The sequence below is a fragment of the Phallusia mammillata genome, chromosome 2, assembly GCF_965637545.1.
Source record: "Phallusia mammillata chromosome 2, kaPhaMamm4.hap1.1, whole genome shotgun sequence".
In the NCBI taxonomy this organism is placed as follows: domain Eukaryota; kingdom Metazoa; phylum Chordata; class Ascidiacea; order Phlebobranchia; family Ascidiidae; genus Phallusia; species Phallusia mammillata.
This window is the reverse complement of record NC_137253.1, coordinates 1,072,940-1,097,263: the sequence shown is the minus strand read 5'-3', so window position 1 is coordinate 1,097,263 and position 24,324 is coordinate 1,072,940. Positions and strand designations below refer to the sequence as shown.

The window sequence follows — 24,324 nt, the reverse complement described above, 5'->3', positions numbered from 1 at the left end:
TTGCAAGATTGCTGTTTAGAAATGCTACATTAAAGCTTGTTGTGGAATCTACATTTTTAAAAAGTTTGTTTTTTTAAACTTCATTCTAAACTAATTTGACCATGCACACCAGTTGTGCCCAGCATTTTTCAACTTTGTACCAAATCACCAGTGATAATTAAAGCCACCTGAACCCAGCAGATACAAACATTGGAATTTTGAATTTAATCCTGGTGCACCTGCCACTAGAGGTGATAAAGCTCACCTCAATAATAAGGAATAAAAAAGGAAACTGCTAAAGGAAGAAAAAGACAGAAAATGCACAAATAAAGCATCCTCACAAATCGTGAAAAGTTTCCAATCTTTCTAATAAATTTTAAATCTTTTGTCACAAAATAATTCAGGTTAATATTTTATCCAACTTTTTCGTGTGATAAATTCTAGAATTTGCTATTGACCAGAAAAATTTCTTAGCTGATAAAACCAAATTTGAGAATAACTAGAAAAGACAAAGAAATTTGCTTGTAAAAGACTTGATTGGAGTAAACTTTTGCACTAGGTGTTACTAAGGGTTGGTATTTTTTTTAAAGAAGGGAGTAAGTATTCACTTTCGAGTTCGTTGTAGCCGACGTTTAATGGCTTCTTGTTTTTTCCTTTCAATTTCATCAGCCGAACATTTCTTTGGTTTAACAGCTGTCGGTGAAATTTGTTTGTCTGAAGATTTTTGTGATTCTGACAAAACAACGGCTTGTAAAAGTAAATCTTCATCGTCGTCACCAAAAAGATTTTCTAATGTTTCATTTCTTTTTACAATCGCTGAGTTTGTGGTTGATTCAATCTTTTTGTTTTTCACCATTGAATTTCTGCTCTGAAACTGGTTGGGTTTTTGAGGGATTATTTTCTGAGGTATTTGTTTGGAGTTTATGTTTTTAAGGACATTCGCTGTGTAAATATTGGTTGAATGGTTTGGACGCATAGCTCCACTCTTGTTAGAATGCAATGTTGCTCCTTTGTTTGAAAAAGTCTTTCCCGATGGTTTGTTCTGATTTGCAACAGTTTTCGACATTGTATGTGTTCCAGCTTTCACCATATTTTGGGTTCTTTTATTTTCATCCTGTTTTGCTGAAAATTTTTCACTTCTAAAATTAGATTTTTCTGTTTTTCCATTTGAGTTGTTCTTCGCTTGTGTCGTAGTTTTTGTTTTGCTGCAAGATTCCACCCAGCTGTCGTCCATTATAAGTTGTGATAAAATGTCATCAGTAATGCTGAAATTTGCGATTTCGCTGTGTTTCTTTTGCATTTTGCTTTTCAAGACGGGTGAAGCTGTTTTCGATTTTTCACCCTTCATTTCTGCTGACATGAAGAACTCGAGGCAATCATCCGGTGTGCTGAAGTTTCCATTGCTCGATATTATTTTCTGTTTGTCCGCTGTTGTAGGGCGAAGTGGGGTGCTCGTTGAAACAGATGGAACAGCCTAAAAAATTAGGGTAAAAAATATAAGACATTAAAACAAAAGTTTTGGGAGAGAACAAGATTTATTATGACCTCAAATGCAATTTACCAATTTATACAACATCAAAAATGTTAGAGAACTGTTTGTATCTCTACAAAGAAATACTTTTCTGTAAAAGAATCCGAAACTACAAAAAAAATGAGGATTAAGATTGAGAAACAAGTGAATTAAGTTGTTGGACTAAACTCGAAGGAAACCAAAGTGATGATGTCAAACTTATTTCGTCTGGAGTTTTTTATAAGTGATTTCTATGGGACCATACCCAGAATGCACAGTTTTGTTTAGTTGGTAAACATAATACCTCTGCTAAAGTGTATGAAAGGCTTTCATTGAAACTTGTACATTATTATAATATTGTATAAATATTGGAATACTATTAAGCTCCCATGCTTAATTAAAATATGTCTTAACCTAAACATGGATTTGTAACTTTTACAAAAACACGCACTAATGTAAACAATCAAGCACCATACCCTTAAATTAGTTTTAAAAAAGTTTAGAATAAAAATGAAACCCACCTTTTGAATTTCGTATAGTTTTTGCATCAAACATTCGTCGGTCATAAATTCATCTGCCCAAATGTCTTCTTCACCTAAAAATAACAAACTTATGAACATTATTGGCTCTCATTTTTGTAGAACGCAAGTCCTGAAAAGACTCCTGTCATAAGTTCGAATCTCTCCTTAGGCTAGATTTTTCTAGCCTGTGTTTTGCCAAATGGTGGTGAATGCTTCGTGACCGGCTGATTCGTTATGGCGCGTTTAATAAAATGATACAATAGCTTTGCCAAAGTGTTAGAATTAAAGAGTGTGTCGCTTTTTCCCCATACTTGAGCCATTATATTCGCCATCAATACGATAAAATTTTAAACTGTGTCATCTTATTGAAAAGTAAAACAGCTTCGGATAATCATGGCCAACATTTGAAAATGAATTCAAAGGCAACTTAAACTGGATGGGCCGTCTCACTGTGTTGGTCTGCCAAACTGATTTACATCCAAAACTGTCACATACCTGTTTGTTTGACATCATTGCTTGCTGTAGACCCAAGTTGTTCACCGTTCCCCGATCTCTCAAATATCGAATCAAGTGAACTGTCTATTTCTGAAATAAAACCTGTTTTAATACATTCAAGTAATGGTAATGTTCAATATTTCCTACCACCACTAGGGTCTGGAAGTTATTGAATATGCCTAATTATTTACCATTTACCAAATTTTATGTTACTTTTGCTTTGTCTGAAGCCAACACTTCACAATCAGAACAACAGATAAACTGTCCATGTCCATGATACGAAGAATTAAAGCACAATACTTTACTTGCCGCTTTTAAGTGTAACATAGATTATGCAGGTAATTTTGTGAACAAGTCACATTTTATTGTACAGCACAGTTTACAAAAAAAACATTGCTAGAATCAGCAATTTCATAAATAGAAAATAAATACCATTGTTTTGTTTTCCGAGTTCATTTATCAACTTTCTTGCAATGTCGAAACTTTTCTTGTCAACTTCAAACAAACTTGTTTTTACTTTCTGCAACAAATTTAAGCAAACTTATTAACTGTGCTTGCTAGTTCTGCCTCGCATATGTACGTGATGGTGTTTTCCAACGCAAATGAAAGGTTTACTATTTAACAAACAAGCAAGTTCTTTATCCAACAATGTTTCAAACTTGCCCTATTTTCTCTGTGGAACAAAAATTAATTACCAACAAATTAATTGTTTTGTTTTATTCAATCCTCATTGTTTGATTTGCAACCTTTAGCTTATTCTTTGCTGTAGTAAAAATGTCATCGTAAACAAAACACCACAAGTCATTTAAAGATTAATTAAAACAGTAAAAAATTTGTGTACCTTGTTCACATGCTGAATATGTTTAACATCTTGTGAAATACCTCGCCTATGAGGCTCGTTGGAGCATGGTGCTAGAAAAAACAGATAAAAATAAAGAAAATCTGAGAACATTAAACCAGGGCAATTACAAACTACCAAAAATAAGTTTCACATCCTTATTTTTAAAATTTCCTTTACATTGGTTGTTGTCTGACTTTTAAAAGCCGACAAAAATGTGCTCTATTACGCAGTCAAGTTTTTTAACATACGGGTTAAAATGCCGCTCTTGCGATCCTACTGCAGAATACTACAAGCATCATTCAAATAATGGGACACTTGACTTGATAACCAATGGGTTTTTTCGGTGTATATGTTGTTTTTATGAAACTGTTTATCAATGACAATTGGATAAAGTGACAATGCAAATAAAACATTGGCTTGACTTTTAAATTTTGGCTCAACTCTAACTAACCTTGGTGCCGCCTCCAAGCAGTTGGAGTCGGTGAATCACAATTCCAGTAAACTTCAGCTTCGGACATCGACTGAGATGAAACGTCATCCATCGTGTGCATCTAAAGCCAAGCCTTATACCACAATTGATCGAAAATGCAATTAATGATTTATGTGGAAAATTATTGTTTTAGCCTAAAAAAGTATTAAAATCTTAAGGTTATAAAACACAGAAATATGAGGAAATATATGTACAGTAGCTGACTTTTTTTTACTGTTTATCCTAAATCACATGTGATTCACCTGCAGGTGTCAAAATGCAATGAGTTTGAGACTTAACATTGTCAAGATAACACCAGCCATTGCATTGAGGCTAAATAAAGTCAAGGCAAAAATGTAACTTACCTTCAAAAATGCGTGCCTCTTTGTTGCATCGCGTCCAAAAACAACAAAAAGATATTGCGACCTAACAATAGAAACTTAAATAATCGCGCGAGCATCGACACGCTTGAGTGATTTGTACATTCTATCACAAAAGTAGGGGATTTCCCTCAGAGATTTTTTACGGGACACATGTTTTTTGGATCTTTTTGTTGGACGTTTTTTGTGAGGCAAATTCAAATAAAACTGTAATGAAGGATCTGTTATAAGTGCGTGTAAGAAAAGAATTAGTGAAATGCTTGTTTCACAAACAATTTGACAGGTTATTTCTTCATGCAAGTAAATAAGTAATTATACAAGTAATTTATTGCGATTTAAAAAACAGTTTCTGAAATGGTGGATCGTTTGAACGCAGCTAACGCCCAAGCTCAAAATGAAGTGAAACATCAAATTCATCACTGGTTTGTAAACATTTTATGTAGATTTAGATTATTTGTTGCAATGAAAGATTGCATTTAGAAATTAATCATAGCATATAATGTTTGCAAAGTTTCTGTGTCTGTTTATTAATCAATATGTGTGATTTTTTGAAGGAGAAAGGTTGAAAATGATTACAAAACTCTGAGTGATCGATTGAAAACTCTGCCCGACAAAATGACCCACAAAATTATGGTATATTCTGGAGTGTTTTTTTTTGTTTAGAACACTCAACCAAATTTAAAAATGTTCAGCAATTGTTTGTGTTTTCTAGTTAAAAAAATTTATAATCCTTTTTTGAGTATATTTACCACAAAACAGTGATAATTAATTGTTTAATACTTTATTTCTAACTGATAGGTCTCTAACCTGTGATAGTGACAAATTTATTTGCTAATCAAAGATTTAATTTCTTTTTCCACTGTTGTTTATGTAAAAGTTTTCTGTAGACTGTTCATGTCAAAGAAACAAACCATGTATTGATTAAAAACAAATCTTTGTTAGGTTCCATTTGGTCCTCTTGCATTTATTCCAGGGCAGTTAGTTCACACTAATGAGCTTCTGGTTCATCTCGGGGATTCATGGTTTGCTGATGTAACTTGCAGTCAGGTATAATAACATTATTAGGTGATAAAATATTGTACAATGATTGTGTCCATATGCATTATATCAAGATTGTTTGCAAAATTAAGGAACTAATTTCCTAAGCTTAAATGCTATTTAAATATAGCGGGTGCTTCTTGTTGCATTAAAAACTTTTACTAAGTATTTACAAAGCAGTGTGAAACCAATTTCTAAAACCTAGAGACCCAGCGGTTTTTTTGATTATATTAAAAATATTTTAGGGCCAAAAGATTATCAACCATCGAATGCAAGCGATCAACAAAAATATTGAAGATCTCGGTAAAACTTTATCAAACCTGGAAAAGAAGACGGAATTCTCCCATGAAGTTTTGTCGGACGGAAAACAAGGTTCACAAAATGTGGTTGAAATTAAAGAGGTAATATTTTGAAATTAAACCTTACACAGAGAAGCTGTAGATCAGGGGTTGGCAAACCCTGATTACAAATATTAGTATGTCTGCTTTCTAAATATTAAAATCACCTGGCACAAATTATGCACAAAGTAATGTTGGCATGCAAAGCCATTATCATTTTGACACAACAACTAAGCTGGTGCATAAGGTTTGAAAGCTTGTCAACCCAGGGGTTGTTATAGTTTAAAAATTGCACTAGTGGCATTAAAATCATTTGGTCACAATTAGATCTGATGTCAAGCAGATGCAAAGCAAGTGCTTTTCTTGCCAATCACTGACCAGTTGTGCCATCTGAGAGTTTATCCCACTCTCGGCCTTTTCCCTGCCCGCCAATCTAATAGCTGTCACTTAGTTGACCTCTCCGTCAGCACAAATATTGCCCATGTTAACTGAAATAGAGTCAGCCTCTTTATAGTCTGTCAACAGAGTCTACCTGGAAAATTAGGCATTATCAGTGCCTAAGTGACTTATGCCATTACTCAGCTTATAACAGCCCCATAAATGGATATTGACTCACTTGGTGGTACTGGAAAAAAATGTTCTTTCATGAAAAACTAATTCTCTGATGTGTTGCAAATAAGAAAATTTCTGATTTAAAAAGATTCATTTTCTTTTGCCTTGGGGTGTCTAAATTTTACAATCTCAACAGAAAGTTCCTGCAGATTATCTTCACCCAAGTCGACGTAAAAGAGTCAGCAGAGTAAAGGAAGGCGAACAGAGGAATGTGAAAACTACTGTTGTTACGGAAACCCCAAAACTCCTAGAGGTGAACCTTCATGTTATGTAACACTCACAGGTTTATAGTTGGCAGACCATCAATAATGTCATTGCACAACAATAATCTTTAGCAGTTGATAAAATTAAACAACTTCTTTTATTGACAACACAAAATATGCATGCAGAGCTCAATGTATTTTCTATACTGAACTATTTTAAATCGGGCATCACAACATTATGAAACCAATTTTATGATATTCATAAAAAATAGTCAGAGTTTTTTAAACTACTATCAGTGCCTTGTTTTTATTTTTAGCGGCGAAATGAAGATTTAATGAAAAGATTAGAAGAACTGGAAAAACTGGAAGGAGATGAAACAGATTTCAAGTAGATTTTTCATGTTAAAGCCAAATAACGAAAATCGATATTTCCTAAGGCAAAATTACTTTTTGAACAGGACGACCACAGTCTCAAAATCAACAAAAGACAAGAATGTTTCATGGTCAGAAGAAATAAGCAGCGGAACTCCCTTGAATATCAGATTTAAACATTCACCTGTTTCCGATCAGGTAGGAAGGTTAATGTTAAGTTTTACATAAGTTATATTTAGTTGCTGCTCAAAGCAGGAAACGGGCCTTATTTGTTTTGATTTACTTCTGATTGCTGGTGAAAAAAAGCTTTTTTCACTTTTAATTTTTGTAACCAAGCTCTTGTAAGGGTAGTTTAAGGATATTTATGGGTCCCCTTCCCTGAAGGGGACACATATTGATTTTACTCAAAATGTTTTTTGTTTTTTTCTTTTTTTTCTTTCATTTTTCTTCTCCCCAAAGTTTGTTCTACTCGTTTTTCCATTAAATGTTTGATGGATTTGGCTGAAATTTACACAGATGGTAGATGTAGTTATGTAGATGTGCATCCCACTTTGTTTTTGTTGATAACTCCAGTATTTACCCCGCTAGCCTCCTAAAATGGGTATTTCCCCCCGAAGTTTGTCCGACTCGTTTTTCTATCAAATGTTTGATGGATTTAGCTGAAATTTACACAGACGGTAGATGTAGTTATGTAGATGTGCATCCCACTTTGTTTGTCCGGATAACCCTAGTATTTCCCCACTAGCCCCCTAAAAGGGGTGAGTTTGTAAACAATGTCAGAATTGACTAAAATTTGGATAGCTTGTAAAGTATGCCAATTATCGTTATTGCGCCATTGCGCCATTGCAGTTCGGGGGTTGTAAACAGCCCTTTGACGTCAGAAACATTAACAGTTGTTGATCAAAACACCTCTAGTGGTTGAAATTTTAAACGTTGGCAGATTGGACTGAAATTTTGCAGTACTATTGATTGAGTCATTGTGGTTTCCTTCTTTTAAGTTTGTGTGTATTGAACCTCAATTAGTTATCCTACTTACTCATTTTTATCTATTGAAATGCATTATCAACAACTTTGCATGCGTGGGGACCCATGAGTTTTTGCTTGCAGAAACAACCAAGGTTATAAAAGACGATGGCTAATATAGGACCCAATATAAATAAGTGTAGGAAATATATTAATGTTTCAAAATATGCTATAGTGTATGTGCAAGGGCAATATGTGCTAAGCCACCCTTCTAGTTATTGTTTGCCTTTAAAGCAAATTTCTAATATTTAGTGCAACTCGAACGAAATGACTCCTGGAGATATAGGAAAAAGCCAACAAAATAACAAAGAAAGCTCAATATCAGCTACTGAAGCTAAGGTAAGGTGTTGATTTTTAATTAAATTAGGCCGAGTTTAACATGAACAATGGTGATTATGGTTTCAGAACACTCCATTGTCACAAGTGGTTGTTGAACACAAACCGTCCTGGATAGCGAAACAGAGCAACACTAGAGATAAACCCCGAAAAATGTCCAAGTTTAAATCGGACCGAACCAGATGACCCGCGAATGTGACGTCATAACCAACAGGTTATTACGTCACATATCACAATAGATGTGATGTTTGTGTTTATTGTTTTAAACGTGCAAGTGACTCTTTGACCGGGTTAGCGCCATTCGTGTGAATGTGATCACTGAATCATTTTCATATTTGTTTACAGCAAACTGAAATGCACATATGACGGAAAATAAATGAATAAATGTATATTTTTGTGACATGTAGCCACTGTTGAGTAATGTACCCCGAATCATTCAGTTTAATACAGGGTAAGTCTGCCGGATTCGGGCTTTGGATTTTTAACAAACTGGATTGATTCGGGGCCTGACTTTATTTATGCAATTTTTTTAAATATGGATTACCTAGCTATGTAGCTACTTGCTGGACTTTACCTATAACGTGCAACAGCCTTAAACCGACTTGTTCAAGCCATTGTCCATTATGCATGTCTTCTTTATTATAGGCCTGTCAATCAAACTTTCGGGTCAAAACTGGCTTTGAAAAAACGTTTCGGGTTCGGACCAGGATTCGGGTCCGTTTACAACTCTGTGCTGACAACAAAACATTTTAAAAACTACAATCATTTTCACCGTATTAACTGTGTTTGATAACGATCACGGTACGGCTGCTAGTCCACGCAAGGGTTGATTCCAGTTGATATCGCATGGTGAATGAAAACGTATTAACACAAGTCGCAAATGCACAAGAACAGGAAGATAGGAATTGATCTGACAACAACCACTACAAAACAGTTATAATACGACTTGCAACACTAACAATAAACCGGAGTATGACTTGCATACGTTAAAGCTTGCCTGCAAACAAAATAGTAGACGAATATGTCCAGGTAACATCGCACCTTTTATCATTACCTGACATATTTTCTTTACTCAACGAACTTCACCAACTGATGAGTGCTCAAACTCAAGGTCGTTTGTCGAAACTTGCACCTTATTATGAGTCAAGTCGTCTCCAGGAAAAGCGAGCAAGTCACATCCAGTTCAGACGAGAAAGCACTTTATGTGTTGGAAGAAGGTTTGTTGTTTTTCGGGATGTTTGCAATGATTTCTATGAGGCAGTGTTTACCAACTTATGAGTGTTCGATCTCAGACTCAAGGTCGTTTGTCGAAACTTGAGGGTAAACTTCACCTTATTATGAGTCAAGTCGTCTCCAGGAAAAGCGGACAAGTCACCTCCAGTTCAGACGAGAAAGCACTTTACGTGCTGGGGGTAGATTCGTCAGACGAGCAGTTTGAAAAAAGTAATGATTGAAAGCAATTTGTACGATTTTTCCTTATTTCGGCGAACAGGGTGCGGTTTTTGATACACGGTTTCATGAAATGAAATATGGCGCCAGTGTGGTTTAGAGAAATGTATTTGGTGACAAAATAACAAAGGCCAAATGGCCTTGCGCGCCTGACCCATGTACAGATATCAAAAAAAAACTTGATCGGGATTCGTCCCCGGGAGTGTCCTGGGTTCGAGTGAAACAAAAAGTTGTCCTCAAATTGTTCCACTCACATATGGTAGCTCTAAATTAAGTGAAACCACCAAAATTGGGGCAGACTGACCTGCGAACAACTAATGCACCAATGACACCTTTAACCCACAAGTGACGCGGTCTTTTTCACTTTGCCGATTACGTATGTGGTGACGCATCAGTCATAATGCTAAATATGTGTTATTAATACGAACTACCGGCCTACGCAGCAACTTTGACGTAACCGTTATGCGAACTACGCGTACATAATGCGCGAATTGTACAAAACGAACACTTGTTACATTTGAGCTGAAGGATTGTATTGATTTGCTGCTGAGATGAACGTGAAAACTGCTTCGTGGTTTCAACTTGCAAGAAGATTTAAGTCAACTGACGCGTATTGGCAAAGATGTAGCTACAGGTGGGTTGGTATCACATAAAATTATTTTAATCTATGATAAACAAGTCTAAGTATTCGGCAAAATACAACGACCCTTCTTTAAACTTATTTGAGGTTTTAATCGTTATTTAGTTTACAGCAAACTTAACTAGATAAACAAAATATAGTTAAAACCATTATAAGTAAGATTTTGCTTATTGCAATATAATGTATAAACGAGTATTGCTCTTCCACCAGTTTGAATTATAAATAATTAATCGATGTTTCGACATCCCATACAAGACGCTTAAGCGTATAATTATACTATGTTTACTAAAATCGCTACGTTTCACTCACATATATTGGCTTATTAGTCAAGTAGTTATTTTAATCGCTGCAACCAAATCGTGCCATAATAAGAAACAGATCAGCCCAAGTATTTGAGCTAAAGCCAATTCTTTTTTCGTTTTTATCTGAGAGATTATTATTCGATTTTTAGTTTCTTTTTTCCCGCTTCGAACCCCTTCGCGAGGACAAATTCTGGTCATTTTTCATTGCCTTTTTTCTACCGTAAATTGGAACCAAAATATGAAAAAAAATTACATACAAAGCGCCAAGCTTGACAAACATGGCTATTTAAATTAACATGTCGCTACTTTCACCAATGAGCTTGTGTAGCTCAGTTAAAAAAGCGCGAGTCCCAGAAAGACTCCTGTCGTGGGTTCGAATCCCACCGCAGGCCAGATTTTTCTAGCCTACGCCTTGCCATATGGTGGTGAATGTTTGGTGACCAGCAGTTTCGGTATAACGCCGTCAATAGGCTTGGCATACTGTGGTAGGTATTTGAAGTGACGATTTAAAAACACCAAAAAATTAGCAATTGTACATATAGGGTGAATCGCTGAAACCTGTGTCTAGTTATTTAAACTTTTTGTTAATTTCTATAGGCGGTTTACTCCAGTGCAACTGCGTTGGCGTGACAACGACCTTCAAGGTCACGTGAAGGACACTGTCTTGTACAACTGCATGACCACCTTTACTCAGCGCATTTTACCAAAGTAAGGCTTACATGTGCCTCCAAATAGTATATTATTTCTCTAGACAAATTTTAGTTTGTCCGCATTAGAGTTGCAAGCGGGCCCGAAATTTGAGCCCGAACCCGGCCCGAACCCGAAAGTGTAAGCCCGAACCCCGCACGAACCCGAACCCGGCCCAAAAAGCCCGGCCCGACTTGCAACTCTGGTCCGCATTGTGTTTGAACTCGCACAATCGAATATTTCGAGATAATAGCACGTTCAGAAGAAATACTTTTGAAACACAAATATGACTTTATTCTATAGCTCGACTTGTTTAATTTAGCAGTTCTTGCAAACTTTTGTAACAAGTTATGAAATGCAATTGATTTTAGTTATTTTACTATTGGAAAAAGTCTTTGTGCAACCTAAGTCAAGTTTTTAAGCATTGTTTTGGTAATTTTACAGAAAAATTCAGTGTGTTTTATGAAAAAAAAACATAACACAGCAGGAAATATGAAAAATATTTTTTAACCACGCTAAAAATTGCAAATAACGCTTCATTGCAAATACGAGAAAATGCAACAAACATTTTAATCGGTTGTTATTCAGTGTGACGCGCAAAGACATGTCGCAAAAATTTGCATATATTAGTGTTGTTGCGGCTACTGAGTATAAAAACACAAACTGGACATATTTTGTTCTTTCTTGAACAGACAATTAGAGAACGACTTGATTCAACCTCTGTTGACTGCAAGTGACCTAAAACAAAGGTAAATACGTCGTACTCGTATTGTGACGTCACAAACCTTAATTGAACCTACGCGTTTTTGCAGTCGACCCCTAAAATACCCGCAACCACTGCTGGCCGGATTTGCGACAAGCGACGTGACCTCAACGACCTTCAAAATACACGTGGCCTTTTTTGGCGCCAACGACCATGAGTGGTTCGAAAACGACGATCGTTCACAGCTCGAAACTGATTGTTACGAAACAGAAGCGTCTGTTGTTGGAACGCAAACAATTAACTTTAGGGGAAACAACGGAAATAATGACGTAGTTTTATCGGACGAAGCTAAACAAAAACTCGAAAATTACAGCTTAACCTCAAACTGAAGAATAGTCTTTATCTGAAATATGCATTTGTGTATTATTTTTCAACACATTACATATCTTCTGATACTTTTTTGCAAATAAATTATATTTCTATGAAAGGCTTGAAAACTTGCTCTTTTGCGCTCCGAGTGGCAAAGTGTTAACACGCCTCAGTGAACACTGAAGGAAAAATTATTTGACGAAATAAGAACAACAAAAATGTACAGAAGAATTGATTGTTTGTTATTGTTGTTGTGCGTGTCTTTATGTACCGCATTTAAAATAGAAGGAAAGGTTTCTATACCAAGTGGAAAAGCGCTGGAGGAGACAAGAGTTTTGGTAGATGACGGGACGTATAGAGGCTTTATTAAGTAAGTTAACTACACCAGTGTTTTTCAAGCACTGTTACGCTATAAAATTTTGTGACATATTGACACCTGTTCCACTAAATAAATGTTTGAACAAACTGCAAATGCAATCACAAACTCGAGTGTGTGTGATAAAGCTAAAACCAGATTTTGACTTTTTTTGTTACCTAAATCAATCTCACGATACAGTATGTTGCAATCAAAAGTTTATCTTGTTTGTCACAAGCACATATGAGCATATATGTATACATGTTGGCGAACTCTAAACTGTGGTTTATAAATTATTTAAAGTTCTACAGAATATATACTTTATGCCTTATGGCAGTGTTTCTCAACCTTTTGAGCTAACATTTTCCAGTAACCCCTGTCTAAAATGGCCAACGGAAGTAAATAAAATTGTAACAATTAAACTCAGTGTATGTATAACTTGGGTGTTAAATGCATGCATGAAAACAATATTGTAAGTACTACAAAACTAAACCGTTCTGGATACGGTTCATAACAAAGTAACTTGTTACACATTCTTCACAAGTATGCCTAAATAGCATATCATTTCACCCTGCATGTCGTACCCCCTGCTTTGGTGCTTCATACCCCCAAAGGGTACACGTACCCCAGGTTAAGAACCCCTGCCTTATGCCCTAAATAGTGTACCAACTGTAGATGTAAAGAAAGTCTAGTCCTTTTGGGGTGAGAGTTTGTCAACAAAATTAGAACCTATTGCTATTGGGCTGTTTTTTTTTAAGTTCTCAACAAATTTTTTATCCAGTGTATTGTATTTCACAGAAATGATGGCTCATTTGTTGTACACAACATCCCATCTGGGTCATATGTTCTCGAAGTTGTTTCACCAGTTTACTTCTTCGAACCAATCCGGGTTGAATTGTCAACAAAGGGAAATGTTCGTGCCAGAAAATTGAACCTCGTGAAACCAAGCGCAGTTTCGTTGCTGAAATATCCGGTGGATTTAAAGCCGATTGGTTTAACCAAATACTTCCAGGAACGGGAGAAATTCAGTATTTTTGACATGCTGAAAAACCCAATGGTAACGATGTTATAACTGTTATAATAATTTAATTCAACTGTTATATATCATGTCTAATACCAGACCAATCATAAACTTTTACTGTAAAAACCTTTAGAAACATTAAACAAATTTTACCAAGGGTTAGGTTTTTTTGGATGATATAATGCTGGTTAAATGCCTATTTTGTTTTTGGGGGGATTAGAAAATCTACTGTTATTCAGCTACAATAAAGTAAAAACGTGTTGACCCTAAAAGCCCTCTTCCCACTCTCATTGTTTAAAAAATGGCTCCACAAAAGCATTCCAATTATATATTGAGTAAACCAGTATTCTCAAACTTTTTCATGGTCAGGGCCAAAAGGTAGTTTTTCAAGTCGACAAGGAGATGCAAAAAAGAATGCAGGATTTATACCAAACAACAAGAATCAGAATAGCTGCAGAAATCTCACTGATTCTGACTTATGAGACACATTACAATTAACAATTACCTTTGTGCATAACATTTCTCGGTAATAGATTGATTGGGTTGAATATTGTTTAAATAGGCTGCATTGATTTTCTAAGATCTGGTAAGGGCCGCAAAATAAGTGGTTGGGAGCCGTGGGTGAGAATCACTGATCTTAACCTTCTATAAAGAAGCTCGCATCTATAATATCTCTTGGATGCCTATTGATTACATTAAATTTGTGTCCAGGTTTTAATGATGGTCTTGCCGATGCTGATTCTGGTTGTTCTTCCCAAAATGATGAACACTTCTGATCCAGAAGTGAGAAAGGAGATGGAAGAATCAATGAAAATGTTCAACCCTGGTCAAAGCCAGATGCCGGACTTGTCTGAAGCTGTCACTAACTTTTTCAAAAGTGGACCATCAAAAAAATCAGCCAGTTCCACTAAATCAATAAAGTCCAAGAAACAGAAATAGTTTGGTGTCGGCTTCCTCGAACAATAAAAATAAACCAAAGTGTTTTTTGTTGAACGTGATTTCTGATGGGGTCTGCAACATTTACCACTAATATTATTTATTTCACAGATGCTTCGAACCTTGCTTCTGTTTCTGCATTTTTTGTCCCATTTCCCAACTTTTTTAGGTAACTGTTTTATTTGAATGGAAATCATAACTTCTCGCAATTCTCAGATCAAAAAATACATTGCCGCTCAAACTTTAACCACAATGTTGTTAATATTTTCGTTTTTGATTTGAAATAAATAGTAAACGGTGTTTTTGTGTTGGACATTAAGCTGCAGATATGAAACAATGGAATTCTTATTTATTAAAGCCATTGAATGAACACGCAAAATTTTGTTCAAATTTACAAAGTGTATGTCTTTTCAAAGGAGACTCATAAATGTAAAATAACAATTTGAGTGAAAAAATGTCTGTTGCAAATGTTTTGCAATGAGCTATTATGTTCTCTTTGTCCTGAAGCTAATGTCAATTGACTTGCACTTTGCAGTCGGATAAAACAGATGTACAGAAAAAATAAAAAGTGTTCATTCAAGATCATCAACATCTGTTATTGTGGCGCCACTTGGTGCTTCGTCCTTCTTTGCTTGAGCTGCTGGGTTTGCACCGGAAAGCCTCTAAAATAGAAATATTAAACATTCTAGGATTTCCATACTTAACATTTGCTATATATACCGTACAGTTTTTGTGCAGTATAGTTGATTCAGGTCATAACCTTTTAATATCATTGCAATTCAGTGTGCAATTAATTAGAGAAGGAATGTGTACAGATCTTACTTACACACTATAACCTTAGCAACTAACGAGCAGAGCAGCAGAGAGCAACTTGTTTATTTTAAAAGTATTAATGTTTCTGATATTACCACTTTCTACATGAAACTGCTATTACAAATAGGCAATGTCAAACACTAGGAACCAATATAAACACAAACACCATCAAACCAACCTGGCTTATGGAAGGTAATCTTTCAAGTAGCATCGCGAACACAGGTTGTGGCAAAGTTTGCTGAAGAATTTGAAGCAATTGCTGAGGTTGACCACAAACTGCCACGGCGTTGGTTAAGTGTTCCACGGCTTCCTGGTAATTTCCCTGACCCAGTAATTCTTCTCCTTTTTGAACTTCTTCGATGAAAAACTTTTGGACAGCTTCCACATCTCGCAGATCGGGAAGCTGAAAAAAGTTTAAGGGTCATGAAAACTAGGTAAAACTAAATTTTTGAAAGCTTTGAAATACTCACTGGTGCACTTGCTCCAGACGACGTGTTTGTTTTCTGTTGCTTTTGTCTTCCTATGAAAAAAGATGTTTAACACCAAAAAATGTTTTGGAAAATTTTAACAAATAAATCAAATTATATTAGTACAACTTTAATGTGAATGTTCGCGGAACCAAACAAGTTTGGAACACTATACACAGATTTGTTTAAAAACTTTAAAAAAATGACAGCCCAAATAGACTTAAAAGCAGCATGTTTTATTATTCAACTGCTCATGCCATCATTAGTGATAGAGTGTCAGTTAAGTTTGTGATGGTTGTAGCAAGTTTATAATGCTTAAAATGATGTACGGCCTCAACAATACTAAATGTTTATGGAAGCAAATAAGAACAACGCAGTAAGAGAAACAAATAATAATTACTCACTTTCTTTGAGTTTTCTTCTGAAATCTGGATCACTTCGTCTTTTTCGATCGAAATAAATACAATATCCAACAAATGCTGTCCCGCATACACCGGCAATCGCTAATACTGTGTTTTTATTCATGTCTATCATTGTTACAGGGCTGCTGCAAAGTACAATGCACAACTATCCTTATAAGGATATTATGTGAAAACCCTATTTATCTAACGTTGCAAGGTTTATTCAACTTATCTGCATTTTCATACCCAAGTTTAAAACATATCACCATTCTCTAAAGAACAATATTTTACAGCAGTACAAGACAAAATGAAATTAATTAATATCATGAACAAGCAACAAAAAACAACATCACATGGCTTATTTGGATCCGCTAGTGGGCGGCAGTGAAGTTTCCATTTTTTTTACAATGTCACAAAATCTATTTTATGTTCCCATTTTTTAAAGGCACAACAAGCAGTTGATAAATCAACAGAATGGAATATTATGACATTCATAATTTGACTGTTTGTTTATAAATTAATTTTTCAATCGACTGGTTGACTTTAGGCACAAAAGTTCAATTCTTGTAAGAACTTCAATTTTTATAAATTGAAATATATCATTTCAAGTAGTATTTAGCAAAAATTTTCAAATAGTCGACTTAAAAAAGATTTTAATTTAGACAAATTTACGAAAAGCTTAAATCACCCTGGCGCTTGGGAAATATTGCATTCTTCTCAATTTCAATACACGTGCATTTAGATGAGAGAGTTTCCAGAGAGTTTTTGCACTAAAAGCAGCGATTGAAAGGTTTGTTAAAAATATCGCTTCACACATGTTTATGTGTGGTTGTCTAGTATAAGCTTGGTTTATTATTTCGTACAACTATGAAACTGGCTGTTCTAGTGCTTTTGTGTTCTATAAAAATGAAAATAAGTTCAGCTTTTAAGTTTAGAGGCAACACCAAACAAACAACTTCTTCGTTTACCTAAACTTAACAGGCAAGTTGTAAGTAAATAAGTTTGTCTTGAACCCTGTTTATGCGTTCCAGATCTTTTTGATGAAAGTTTTATTCACAATGTAAAGAATGACAACCGAAAGGAATTGTGTCTCATTTTCTTCGAATGATAAACTTGCTCTTTGCTCACCGGATGGCGTCCTTCATGTTTGGGATTCAAAGGAAGGCATCGAGAAGCAACAATTTACCCCTGCAAGTCACCTGACAGCAACCTTCACTTGTTTGTCGTGGAAAATACGACAGCATCAAAAACAGGTTTAAATTTTTAACTCTAAAAAATTTGTGATGTGCTTTTAACTTTATTTGGACTTCCGGAAACAACCCTTTGTCCACCTTAGTTTAACATAAATACCAGCATAGAAGACGGATTTTTGTGGTGGCAGAATCAATCGTAACATAAAAAACCCATTGATATTTGCAAGGCCTTTGTTGGTTTTGTGATTAAACAATGACATTAAATTTCAACAGAATGAAGAAAAAAGAAAGAGGAAGAAATTAAAAACATTGTCAGAAGTTCGTCCGTTTGAATATGTCGCCCTTGGAACCGCAGTTGGAGATGTTTTAGTGTTCAACAGCATTTCTGGAGAAATAACAGCAAAAAAAGTAAAACTTCTAATTTTTTTTGTCTCATTGACCAGATAAACTTGGTCCCGAATGAATCTGATAGTTTTGTAAAAAAAATTCGACTAAAATAAACTCATGCATCTTTCTAAAATTGTAAATACTGTCGAAATAGATCTTCCGCAATTACAGTTTACCAATCTGCTATAAGTTGTTTTGTTTCCATGTGGTGTATATAACTCTAAAATTTCTGTGTCAGAGTGGTGGCCACGTGGATCGGGTCAATGACGTTTGTTGGAGCGGAGACGGTTCGATAATTTATAGTTGTTCCAACGACCAACATATTGTGGAATGGGATCTCTCATCTCCCCAGCATAAATCGTGAGTTGTAGTTTCAATGCTTGCAAAGTGAAGGCTGGGACATCTGCGAAAAAGACTGCAGATAATAACACAATATTATCAGATTATTAAAATGTAAAAAAGGAGTAAAATAAGTTAGGCTGTTGAAATCAACAAATCTGGCAAAGATTATAGTTTCGAATTGCTAAGTGAAGTTTGGAAAAACCTGATAAATAGTGCCACAATTTTATCAGATTTCACTGACATACAATCTTGCATTAAAGACATCAAACTTCAAGAAGTATCACAGAGACAACTTGTTAAAATGCCAATGTGTAAATAAAATTCGGCTATTGAAATAAATAAATCTGGCAAAGATGTTTCATTGCAAAAAATGTCACTGTGATGGTGTTGTATGGGATTCCATTGTTAACTTTATTTAACTTTATTCACCAGAAAATGGAAAGCAGACAAGCAGGAGGTTTTCAGTGTCGCGATCGGATCAAACTCACAAACTCTTCTGTCAGCTGGAAGATTGATTAAGCTGTGGGATTTAAACAAAAAAGAACTTATAAGGGTAGGGAGATTATGTTGCCTGTCCTGCAGTTTGAATATGTTATAGTATTGAGAAAGGTTTTTTTCAAGCGGCACCATTAAAAATTACCAAAATGTTTGAGTGCCTGAATATGAAGTTTAAAAATAATAGAAATTACAGTTTATTAATGATTGCGTAGATCAGAGGTTCCCAACCTGTGGTACGCGTGGATTCACAACTTGTGGTGCTTTAGTGTTATTTCAGTAGGCCAATGTTATTCATCTGAATAAAAGATGATTCTTTCAAATTAGTTGTTCTGCAAGAATGGGGACGCGTGGCAGTACAGAGCATCCAAGTGGTACGAGATCGTAAAAAGGTTGGGAACCCCTGGCGTAGATTAACTTACGTGTTATCTTTGGTTAAACTGGGCTACCTTTTTTGGGTGCACTGGTTTGAGAACCACTGATCTAGTGCCTTTTAATAGGAAAACAAACAAAGCTTTTATATAGCACCAGTTTTATGTTACCGTGCAAAACCATACAAAAGTCCAAAGATTCTTTCTGATAAAAAAACAAACCTTTCTTTTATTTTTGCTCAGAAATTTTCTGGCCATGCAAGCCCAGTTATATCGCTTGCATTCGTTGATCAGTACAAAGAAGTCGCTAGCACAGATTCACCGCTTGATGGAGCTGATGGGCTTTATTTTATTTCAGCAGGATTGGACGATCGTTCACTAAGTGCTTGGTAAGAAATTGTTAATATATGTTATTGCAGTTTAGGTTTGTCACTATAACATACTTACTTGCCATAGCTATCTTTTTCATTTGCTTTTTTGTTTTTGTTAGTGGGTTATTTTTAACTCATTTTTATGTAGTTACTAACATAAACTGAATACTCCATTTAGAAGTCCATTATGCAGTAATTTCGTTGTCATGTTATCACAAGATAAAAAGTTTCTGCAGTGCGGCCCCAAGAATTATGTAAAAGTTTTCTTACAGCCTATAAGGAAGTTTCAAGATTATTACCCCAGATTAAAGTTGATCAACACAACAACGCAAAATTTTTATATTTAGGCAAATTAGAAAAAGTAAACACAAGAAAACTTCTCTGTGTTCATTCTACCTGGGCTCTGAGCCAACCTCAGTTGCTGTTTTATCCCCGAAATCAGCAAACGACCCCGTTCATGTTCTATCAGTCACCCAGGAAAGAACGGTTGCCATATTTTCACATCTCCTGAATGGGTGAGCAGCGAAATCTGTACGACTCGTGTTAGGGCGTTTTCTTAACGCATTTGTATTTCAAATTCCAATGATTTAAATTAAGTCATAAAACTAAAAAGTGCAAAAGATCCACAATGTGGATTTGAGCTAAGAAAATTGTGGAATAACTGTAAAATTTCAAGTGACATCTTGCAATGTTAAATATTTTTTGTATTAGACCCATCGAAAAACCATTGCAAGCAAATGCCACGATTCGAGTCTGTACGGAAGAAGCTGAACCACTAGATGTCATCAGTGCATCGTTTGACGAAACTTCACATAACAATGGATTGGTCGTGAACGTCGCCTACGGATCAACATTAAAACTGGCTTTCGAAAAAATTGTAAGACTTGCATAAAAAGGCTGTTAAGGTGCTATTAGTAAACCAGAGAATATTTTGTTATGTTTGTGAAGAAAAACTTTAATCAACAATATTTGTTCGGTTTTTTGGCCCAAAACTGTTTGTGTTTTACAATATTCAATGTTTTGCAGAAATTATCGGAACATTCCACATCAGACATTGTCCTCATAAGAAAAGACCCGACAAAGATTGTAATTTCTGTGGAAGAAGACAAATTAAAGGTAAACTTGTAAAACTGCAAATTCTTTCAATTAATATTGAACCCATGATTTCTGACCTAAAGCAGGAATGGGCCGAGCCAGAACTTAAATACTTGGTACCGAGCATCGCTGTTTTTAATTTGCAAATTCATGCCCTGCTAACATATGTAACTAGTATTCTGAATAGTAGCCAAGAACAAAAATGACCATGTTTTTAAATGCGTTAGATCAGGGGTCACCAAACTATGGCGCGCGCCCTGGATCCGGCCCTCGCGGTTATTTCATCAGGCCCACGGCCACATTTTTAGCATTGCCAAATCGTGTTGATAACTTTGTAAAATTATAAAGTTAATCTACTCCTTACGAAAGTTTTCCTGCCGCGATATGTAGAATCAATAGTAGAATCCCCTCTGTAAAAATGGCCCAGCAGGCTAAGTTTGGAAAGACGGCACTGGGGCATGAAAACTATGTGGCCCGCGCGATTCATAATTAAACTTATCTGGCCAGCAGTGAAAAAAGTTTGGTGACCCCTGGATTAGATGCCAGAAAAACGTGCACTTCTGGAGCATGTGCAGATTAAATTTTGTTATTTTTTTTCAACCTCAGTTTGATGTTTCAGTTGAAAGTTCCATCACGAAGGAAAGAAGATGTGTCATCAATTGTTCCCGGAGCAGCAGACCATATTGGTACAAACAAAGATCAGAAACGAAAGAGGAAAAAGCAACTTTCCATCGGGGAATCCCAGGTTTGTTTCACTGAATTTCCTTCTCAGTCTGGAAATGGAAAACTTGAGTTTTTGTAAAAAGATAATTAATATATTACAATAAAAAATATTATTAATGATAAATAAATGATAATTCATAATCATGACATAGATATGAAAAATTATGCTCTCAGAGCAAAACTAGAAGTTTAATCCTATTAAATGTTGTGACCTGCAAAGATTTTTTAAAACTTGCACCAGTTTACAAGATTCAGAAATGCTCGTACTTACATAAAAACACGTTTGAGACCTGATAAAGTTGAAAACACGAATATAAACCCACTAAATTTTAGCTTACAATGGAGGAGAGAATGAATGCATTAAGCATGGACAAATCAGAAAATGCAGATGACTCCACAGCGACACCATGTGCTGATTCGTTTGCTGTTTTGTTGTCACAAGGTCTGCAGAGTAATGACCGCGACGTCATTAATGTAAGTTGTATGTTGAATGATGTTGAGCACTATGATTGTATTGTTTCTATGTATTGTTTCAAAGGGAAAACTTTTGTCAGTGGGAAAATAAACATGGTTTAATTGAAACAAAACTTGCAGGTTTAAATCATGGAAATATTTCATAATTCTGTTAGGTCTGTGAGTGGTGTTAAATTGAATTAAACACTTCTTCCAAAGATTTTTGTTTGATAAATTGTTTGTTTATTTGACTAGTTTTATGTAATTTTAGAGTATGCTGTTATCTAGCCAAAATCAAAAAGGCTGTGATTTACACATATTCATTGCTGGGATCGGTCCTAAAGCCGACCAGCAATCTTCACTTTGTTGTTGTATTTCAGCAAGTCCTTCAGCATAACAGTGATTCATTGATCAAAAACACAATCGAACAACTGCCAATTTCGTACATAATTCCTCTGCTCAATGAACTAACAGAGCGTCTTCATGGAAGCCCGGACAAGTAGGTTAAATTGTTTAAATTAAGTAAAAAGTGTTTTTGTAAAATGCATTACAATACCAAGTAAGCTGCAGACAGCGTACTATGTTTTCAACTCATAATGCCTCATCAATGCAACCGGTGACAAGAGACTGGCCGAAATTAGCTTGTGAAGCCACATTGCGGCACTTCAATTTTTGGCATGCAAGACTTTTCATCTTGTATTTTTTATCATTTACAGATGTTTGATTTTCATCAAATGGTTGCGAACAGCATTAAGTCACCATGCCTCGTATCTTATGACAGTAAGTGGCAAACTTTGCTGGCTTAAAGACTTTTTAAAGGTTTAAAATTTTTAAGAGAGACTTGTTTTTCACAACTGTAATCTAATATTTTTTTCTTTAAGTTTTTCACCACTCACATGATTTTACTTAAATGCCCTGGTTGAGAACCAAGGCAATAAGACAATGTCACTTTTTATTTAAATTATCTTGCTACATGCGCAGCATCTGCATGGGGTACAACTTTAGAATTGGACCGTTTCTTAAAATAATTGAACAACATTTAAATTTTTCACTTATTCCAGTTACCTGGCATCTCATCTTTACTCAACGAGCTTCACCAACTCATGCGTGTTAGAACTCAAACTCAAGGTCGTTTGTCGAAACTTGAAGGTAAACTTGACCTTATTATGAGTCAAGTTGTCTCCAGGAAAAGCGAGCAAGTCACCTCCAGTTCAGATGAAAAAGCACTTTATGTGTTGGAAGAAGGTGCGTTGTTTTTCTGGATGATTGCAATTATTTCTATGAGGCAGTGTTTACCAAACGTTGTTTTGCAATTTCTGATTGACTTTATATTGTTGCCTTTCATAATTTAACAACAACTAACAGATGTAATATATACAAACAATATATTGACGTATTGTTTGTAGATTCTTCAGATGAGCAGGATGAGAATATGATGGAAGGAATGATCGAAAGCGATCTAGACGTGAGTTTATCTTACAACAAATGTTGTCGGATTTATCCTGTGCGTTACGTTGCTGTTTCATCGGATCCGCTTCGCTTACACCTCATAGCATATTTAACAAAAAAAAGTTAAATAGTTAAGCTTAATATTGGACAAAATATTTGTTTTTTTTGTTTGTGAGGCGTAAAATTTCGCTGAAAAACTTGTTCAATTTGCAAAAAAGTGAGAATTTAAACTTTACACCCGTTGCTTGAAAATTCCGTTTAACTCTCACATTGAATCGCAGCCTGGCGGCTTTAAACCAGTGGTGGGATTCTAATTTTTTGTCAGCCAGTTCTATCACAAAAGTCCTATTTTTCAGCCGGTTCTGTTACAAAACGTCTTTTGACTGTAACCAGTAATGCTAACCGGTTGCCTGATCTCATAAAATTTCATGAGACTGTTCTATAGAACCGGTGCAAACCGACCGAATCCCACCACTGGTTAAAGTCCTTGTCATTTGAAATTTTGCAAACAAGTTGGCCGGTGTTGCAGTTAATTTGTGGCATTTGTGCAACAACAATTTGATCTTCCTCACGTTTCTCATCCACTTTCGACTCGTTTCAGGATTGGGAGGAATTTAGCGATGACGAGAGGAAGCCGGGTCACCATGACAACACCGATGACGATTTTCAAATTTTAATGGACGAGGACGGATGACGTCATCGCCGCTGAGAACTTTCGCGTTTTGTGGGGGGAAGCCCGCCACTGTGCGCGCGCGTTTTTTACCGGATTTAATATTTTCCCGGTCCCGAGTCACTCCGCGTCGGGTGTTTTGCTTTCCTCTCATCGGATTCGTTGCTATTTTTCGGTCACGTGATGGTGACGTCATAGTGTGGGTTTATGCTCGTATGTGACGTCACTTTCACGTTTACATCATGTGATCTTTAACTCTCTAGCTCTATCTTGTGACGCTGGAATAAAACAACTCGAGGTGCCGGAAATTATTGCTTCAATTTTTTATATTTGGCAAAAAAGTGGGATTTGGTGAAACCAGCCGCTCGCATTGTTGCCATTTTACCAGCTTGGAGCGGTACCAAGGTGCAAGTATATGCCAGCTGAGTTGGGCCGAGAAGAACAGTATTTTTCAACCTTTTTGGAGCCGAACACTTCATGCATTAAATAATCTTGCGGAACACCTGAGTATTGAT

At 35.7% G+C, this 24,324-nt stretch overlaps 6 protein-coding genes across 7 annotated transcripts; 4 read left to right on the top strand and 2 right to left on the bottom strand.

The window, feature by feature from the left end:
- Positions 1-185: 185 nt before the first annotated feature.
- LOC145214374 (uncharacterized) lies at positions 186-4,305 on the bottom strand. 2 transcript variants are annotated; one of them, XM_080082886.1, is made up of 7 exons: positions 4,181-4,305; positions 3,798-3,909; positions 3,347-3,417; positions 2,938-3,025; positions 2,506-2,595; positions 2,011-2,084; positions 186-1,453 (listed from the first exon to the last, which is right to left on the bottom strand). In XM_080082886.1, exons 2-7 carry the CDS (start codon positions 3,895-3,897, stop codon positions 584-586), a joined length of 1,293 nt encoding a protein of 430 aa, XP_079939012.1. In that variant the 5' UTR covers positions 3,898-3,909; positions 4,181-4,305; the 3' UTR covers positions 186-583. The 2 variants fall into 2 exon arrangements, with proteins under 2 accessions (XP_079939012.1, XP_079939014.1); XM_080082888.1 differs by having other exon boundaries at positions 3,798-3,897.
- A 54-nt stretch (positions 4,306-4,359) lies between these two features.
- On the top strand, positions 4,360-8,506 carry LOC145214377 (unconventional prefoldin RPB5 interactor 1-like). The gene is made up of 10 exons (XM_080082891.1): positions 4,360-4,478; positions 4,542-4,617; positions 4,750-4,828; positions 5,138-5,242; positions 5,479-5,634; positions 6,320-6,436; positions 6,704-6,774; positions 6,845-6,956; positions 8,034-8,120; positions 8,187-8,506. Exons 2-10 carry the CDS (start codon positions 4,550-4,552, stop codon positions 8,301-8,303), a joined length of 912 nt encoding a protein of 303 aa, XP_079939017.1. The 5' UTR covers positions 4,360-4,478; positions 4,542-4,549; the 3' UTR covers positions 8,304-8,506.
- Positions 8,507-10,013: 1,507 nt separating this feature from the next.
- On the top strand, positions 10,014-12,365 carry LOC145214561 (uncharacterized). Its single transcript, XM_080083114.1, has 4 exons — positions 10,014-10,200; positions 11,106-11,216; positions 11,888-11,944; positions 12,008-12,365. The coding sequence occupies exons 1-4, from the start codon at positions 10,118-10,120 to the stop codon at positions 12,285-12,287; spliced, it is 531 nt and encodes a 176-aa protein (XP_079939240.1). The 5' UTR covers positions 10,014-10,117; the 3' UTR covers positions 12,288-12,365.
- Positions 12,366-12,432: 67 nt separating this feature from the next.
- Positions 12,433-14,879, top strand: LOC145214559 (endoplasmic reticulum membrane protein complex subunit 7-like). Its single transcript, XM_080083113.1, has 3 exons — positions 12,433-12,637; positions 13,421-13,679; positions 14,355-14,879. Exons 1-3 carry the CDS (start codon positions 12,486-12,488, stop codon positions 14,580-14,582), a joined length of 639 nt encoding a protein of 212 aa, XP_079939239.1. The 5' UTR covers positions 12,433-12,485; the 3' UTR covers positions 14,583-14,879.
- Positions 14,880-14,908: 29 nt separating this feature from the next.
- Positions 14,909-16,492, bottom strand: LOC145214562 (mitochondrial import receptor subunit TOM20 homolog). Its single transcript, XM_080083115.1, has 4 exons — positions 16,264-16,492; positions 15,863-15,912; positions 15,571-15,795; positions 14,909-15,241 (listed from the first exon to the last, which is right to left on the bottom strand). The coding sequence occupies exons 1-4, from the start codon at positions 16,391-16,393 to the stop codon at positions 15,152-15,154; spliced, it is 495 nt and encodes a 164-aa protein (XP_079939241.1). The 5' UTR covers positions 16,394-16,492; the 3' UTR covers positions 14,909-15,151.
- A 487-nt stretch (positions 16,493-16,979) lies between these two features.
- LOC145213686 (WD repeat-containing protein 43-like) lies at positions 16,980-24,117 on the top strand. The gene is made up of 16 exons (XM_080082047.1): positions 16,980-17,050; positions 17,292-17,513; positions 17,727-17,861; positions 18,079-18,200; positions 18,615-18,735; positions 19,292-19,437; positions 19,767-19,934; positions 20,131-20,296; positions 20,446-20,535; positions 21,134-21,259; positions 21,571-21,711; positions 22,071-22,189; positions 22,407-22,470; positions 22,752-22,935; positions 23,097-23,155; positions 23,741-24,117. The coding sequence occupies exons 2-16, from the start codon at positions 17,328-17,330 to the stop codon at positions 23,831-23,833; spliced, it is 1,920 nt and encodes a 639-aa protein (XP_079938173.1). The 5' UTR covers positions 16,980-17,050; positions 17,292-17,327; the 3' UTR covers positions 23,834-24,117.
- Positions 24,118-24,324: the final 207 nt, after the last annotated feature.

Excerpts from the sequence above, each read along its gene's own strand:
- LOC145214562 (XM_080083115.1), bottom strand. The coding sequence starts at position 16,393 with ATGATAGACATGAATAAAAACACAGTATTAGCGATTGCCGGTGTATGC. Across the intron at positions 15,796-15,862 it reads CGTCTGGAGCAAGTGCACCA|CTTCCCGATCTGCGAGATGT; the intron begins GTGAGTATTTCA and ends AACTTTTTTCAG. Across the intron at positions 15,242-15,570 it reads GATTACCTTCCATAAGCCAG|AGGCTTTCCGGTGCAAACCC; the intron begins GTTGGTTTGATG and ends TTTCTATTTTAG.
- LOC145214374 (XM_080082886.1), bottom strand. The coding sequence starts at position 3,897 with ATGCACACGATGGATGACGTTTCATCTCAGTCGATGTCCGAAGCTGAA. Across the intron at positions 2,085-2,505 it reads CAATGATGTCAAACAAACAG|GTGAAGAAGACATTTGGGCA; the intron begins GTATGTGACAGT and ends TGTTATTTTTAG. Across the intron at positions 1,454-2,010 it reads AACTATACGAAATTCAAAAG|GCTGTTCCATCTGTTTCAAC; the intron begins GTGGGTTTCATT and ends CTAATTTTTTAG.
- LOC145214561 (XM_080083114.1), top strand. The coding sequence starts at position 10,118 with ATGAACGTGAAAACTGCTTCGTGGTTTCAACTTGCAAGAAGATTTAAG. Across the intron at positions 10,201-11,105 it reads TGGCAAAGATGTAGCTACAG|GCGGTTTACTCCAGTGCAAC; the intron begins GTGGGTTGGTAT and ends TAATTTCTATAG. Across the intron at positions 11,217-11,887 it reads ACTCAGCGCATTTTACCAAA|ACAATTAGAGAACGACTTGA; the intron begins GTAAGGCTTACA and ends TTTCTTGAACAG.
- LOC145214559 (XM_080083113.1), top strand. The coding sequence starts at position 12,486 with ATGTACAGAAGAATTGATTGTTTGTTATTGTTGTTGTGCGTGTCTTTA. Across the intron at positions 12,638-13,420 it reads ACGTATAGAGGCTTTATTAA|AAATGATGGCTCATTTGTTG; the intron begins GTAAGTTAACTA and ends TGTATTTCACAG. Across the intron at positions 13,680-14,354 it reads ACATGCTGAAAAACCCAATG|GTTTTAATGATGGTCTTGCC; the intron begins GTAACGATGTTA and ends ATTTGTGTCCAG.
- LOC145213686 (XM_080082047.1), top strand. The coding sequence starts at position 17,328 with ATGACAACCGAAAGGAATTGTGTCTCATTTTCTTCGAATGATAAACTT. Across the intron at positions 19,935-20,130 it reads TTTTCACATCTCCTGAATGG|ACCCATCGAAAAACCATTGC; the intron begins GTGAGCAGCGAA and ends TTTTTGTATTAG. Across the intron at positions 22,936-23,096 it reads ACTTTATGTGTTGGAAGAAG|ATTCTTCAGATGAGCAGGAT; the intron begins GTGCGTTGTTTT and ends TATTGTTTGTAG.
- LOC145214377 (XM_080082891.1), top strand. The coding sequence starts at position 4,550 with ATGGTGGATCGTTTGAACGCAGCTAACGCCCAAGCTCAAAATGAAGTG. Across the intron at positions 4,829-5,137 it reads AAATGACCCACAAAATTATG|GTTCCATTTGGTCCTCTTGC; the intron begins GTATATTCTGGA and ends AATCTTTGTTAG. Across the intron at positions 6,957-8,033 it reads ATTCACCTGTTTCCGATCAG|TGCAACTCGAACGAAATGAC; the intron begins GTAGGAAGGTTA and ends TCTAATATTTAG.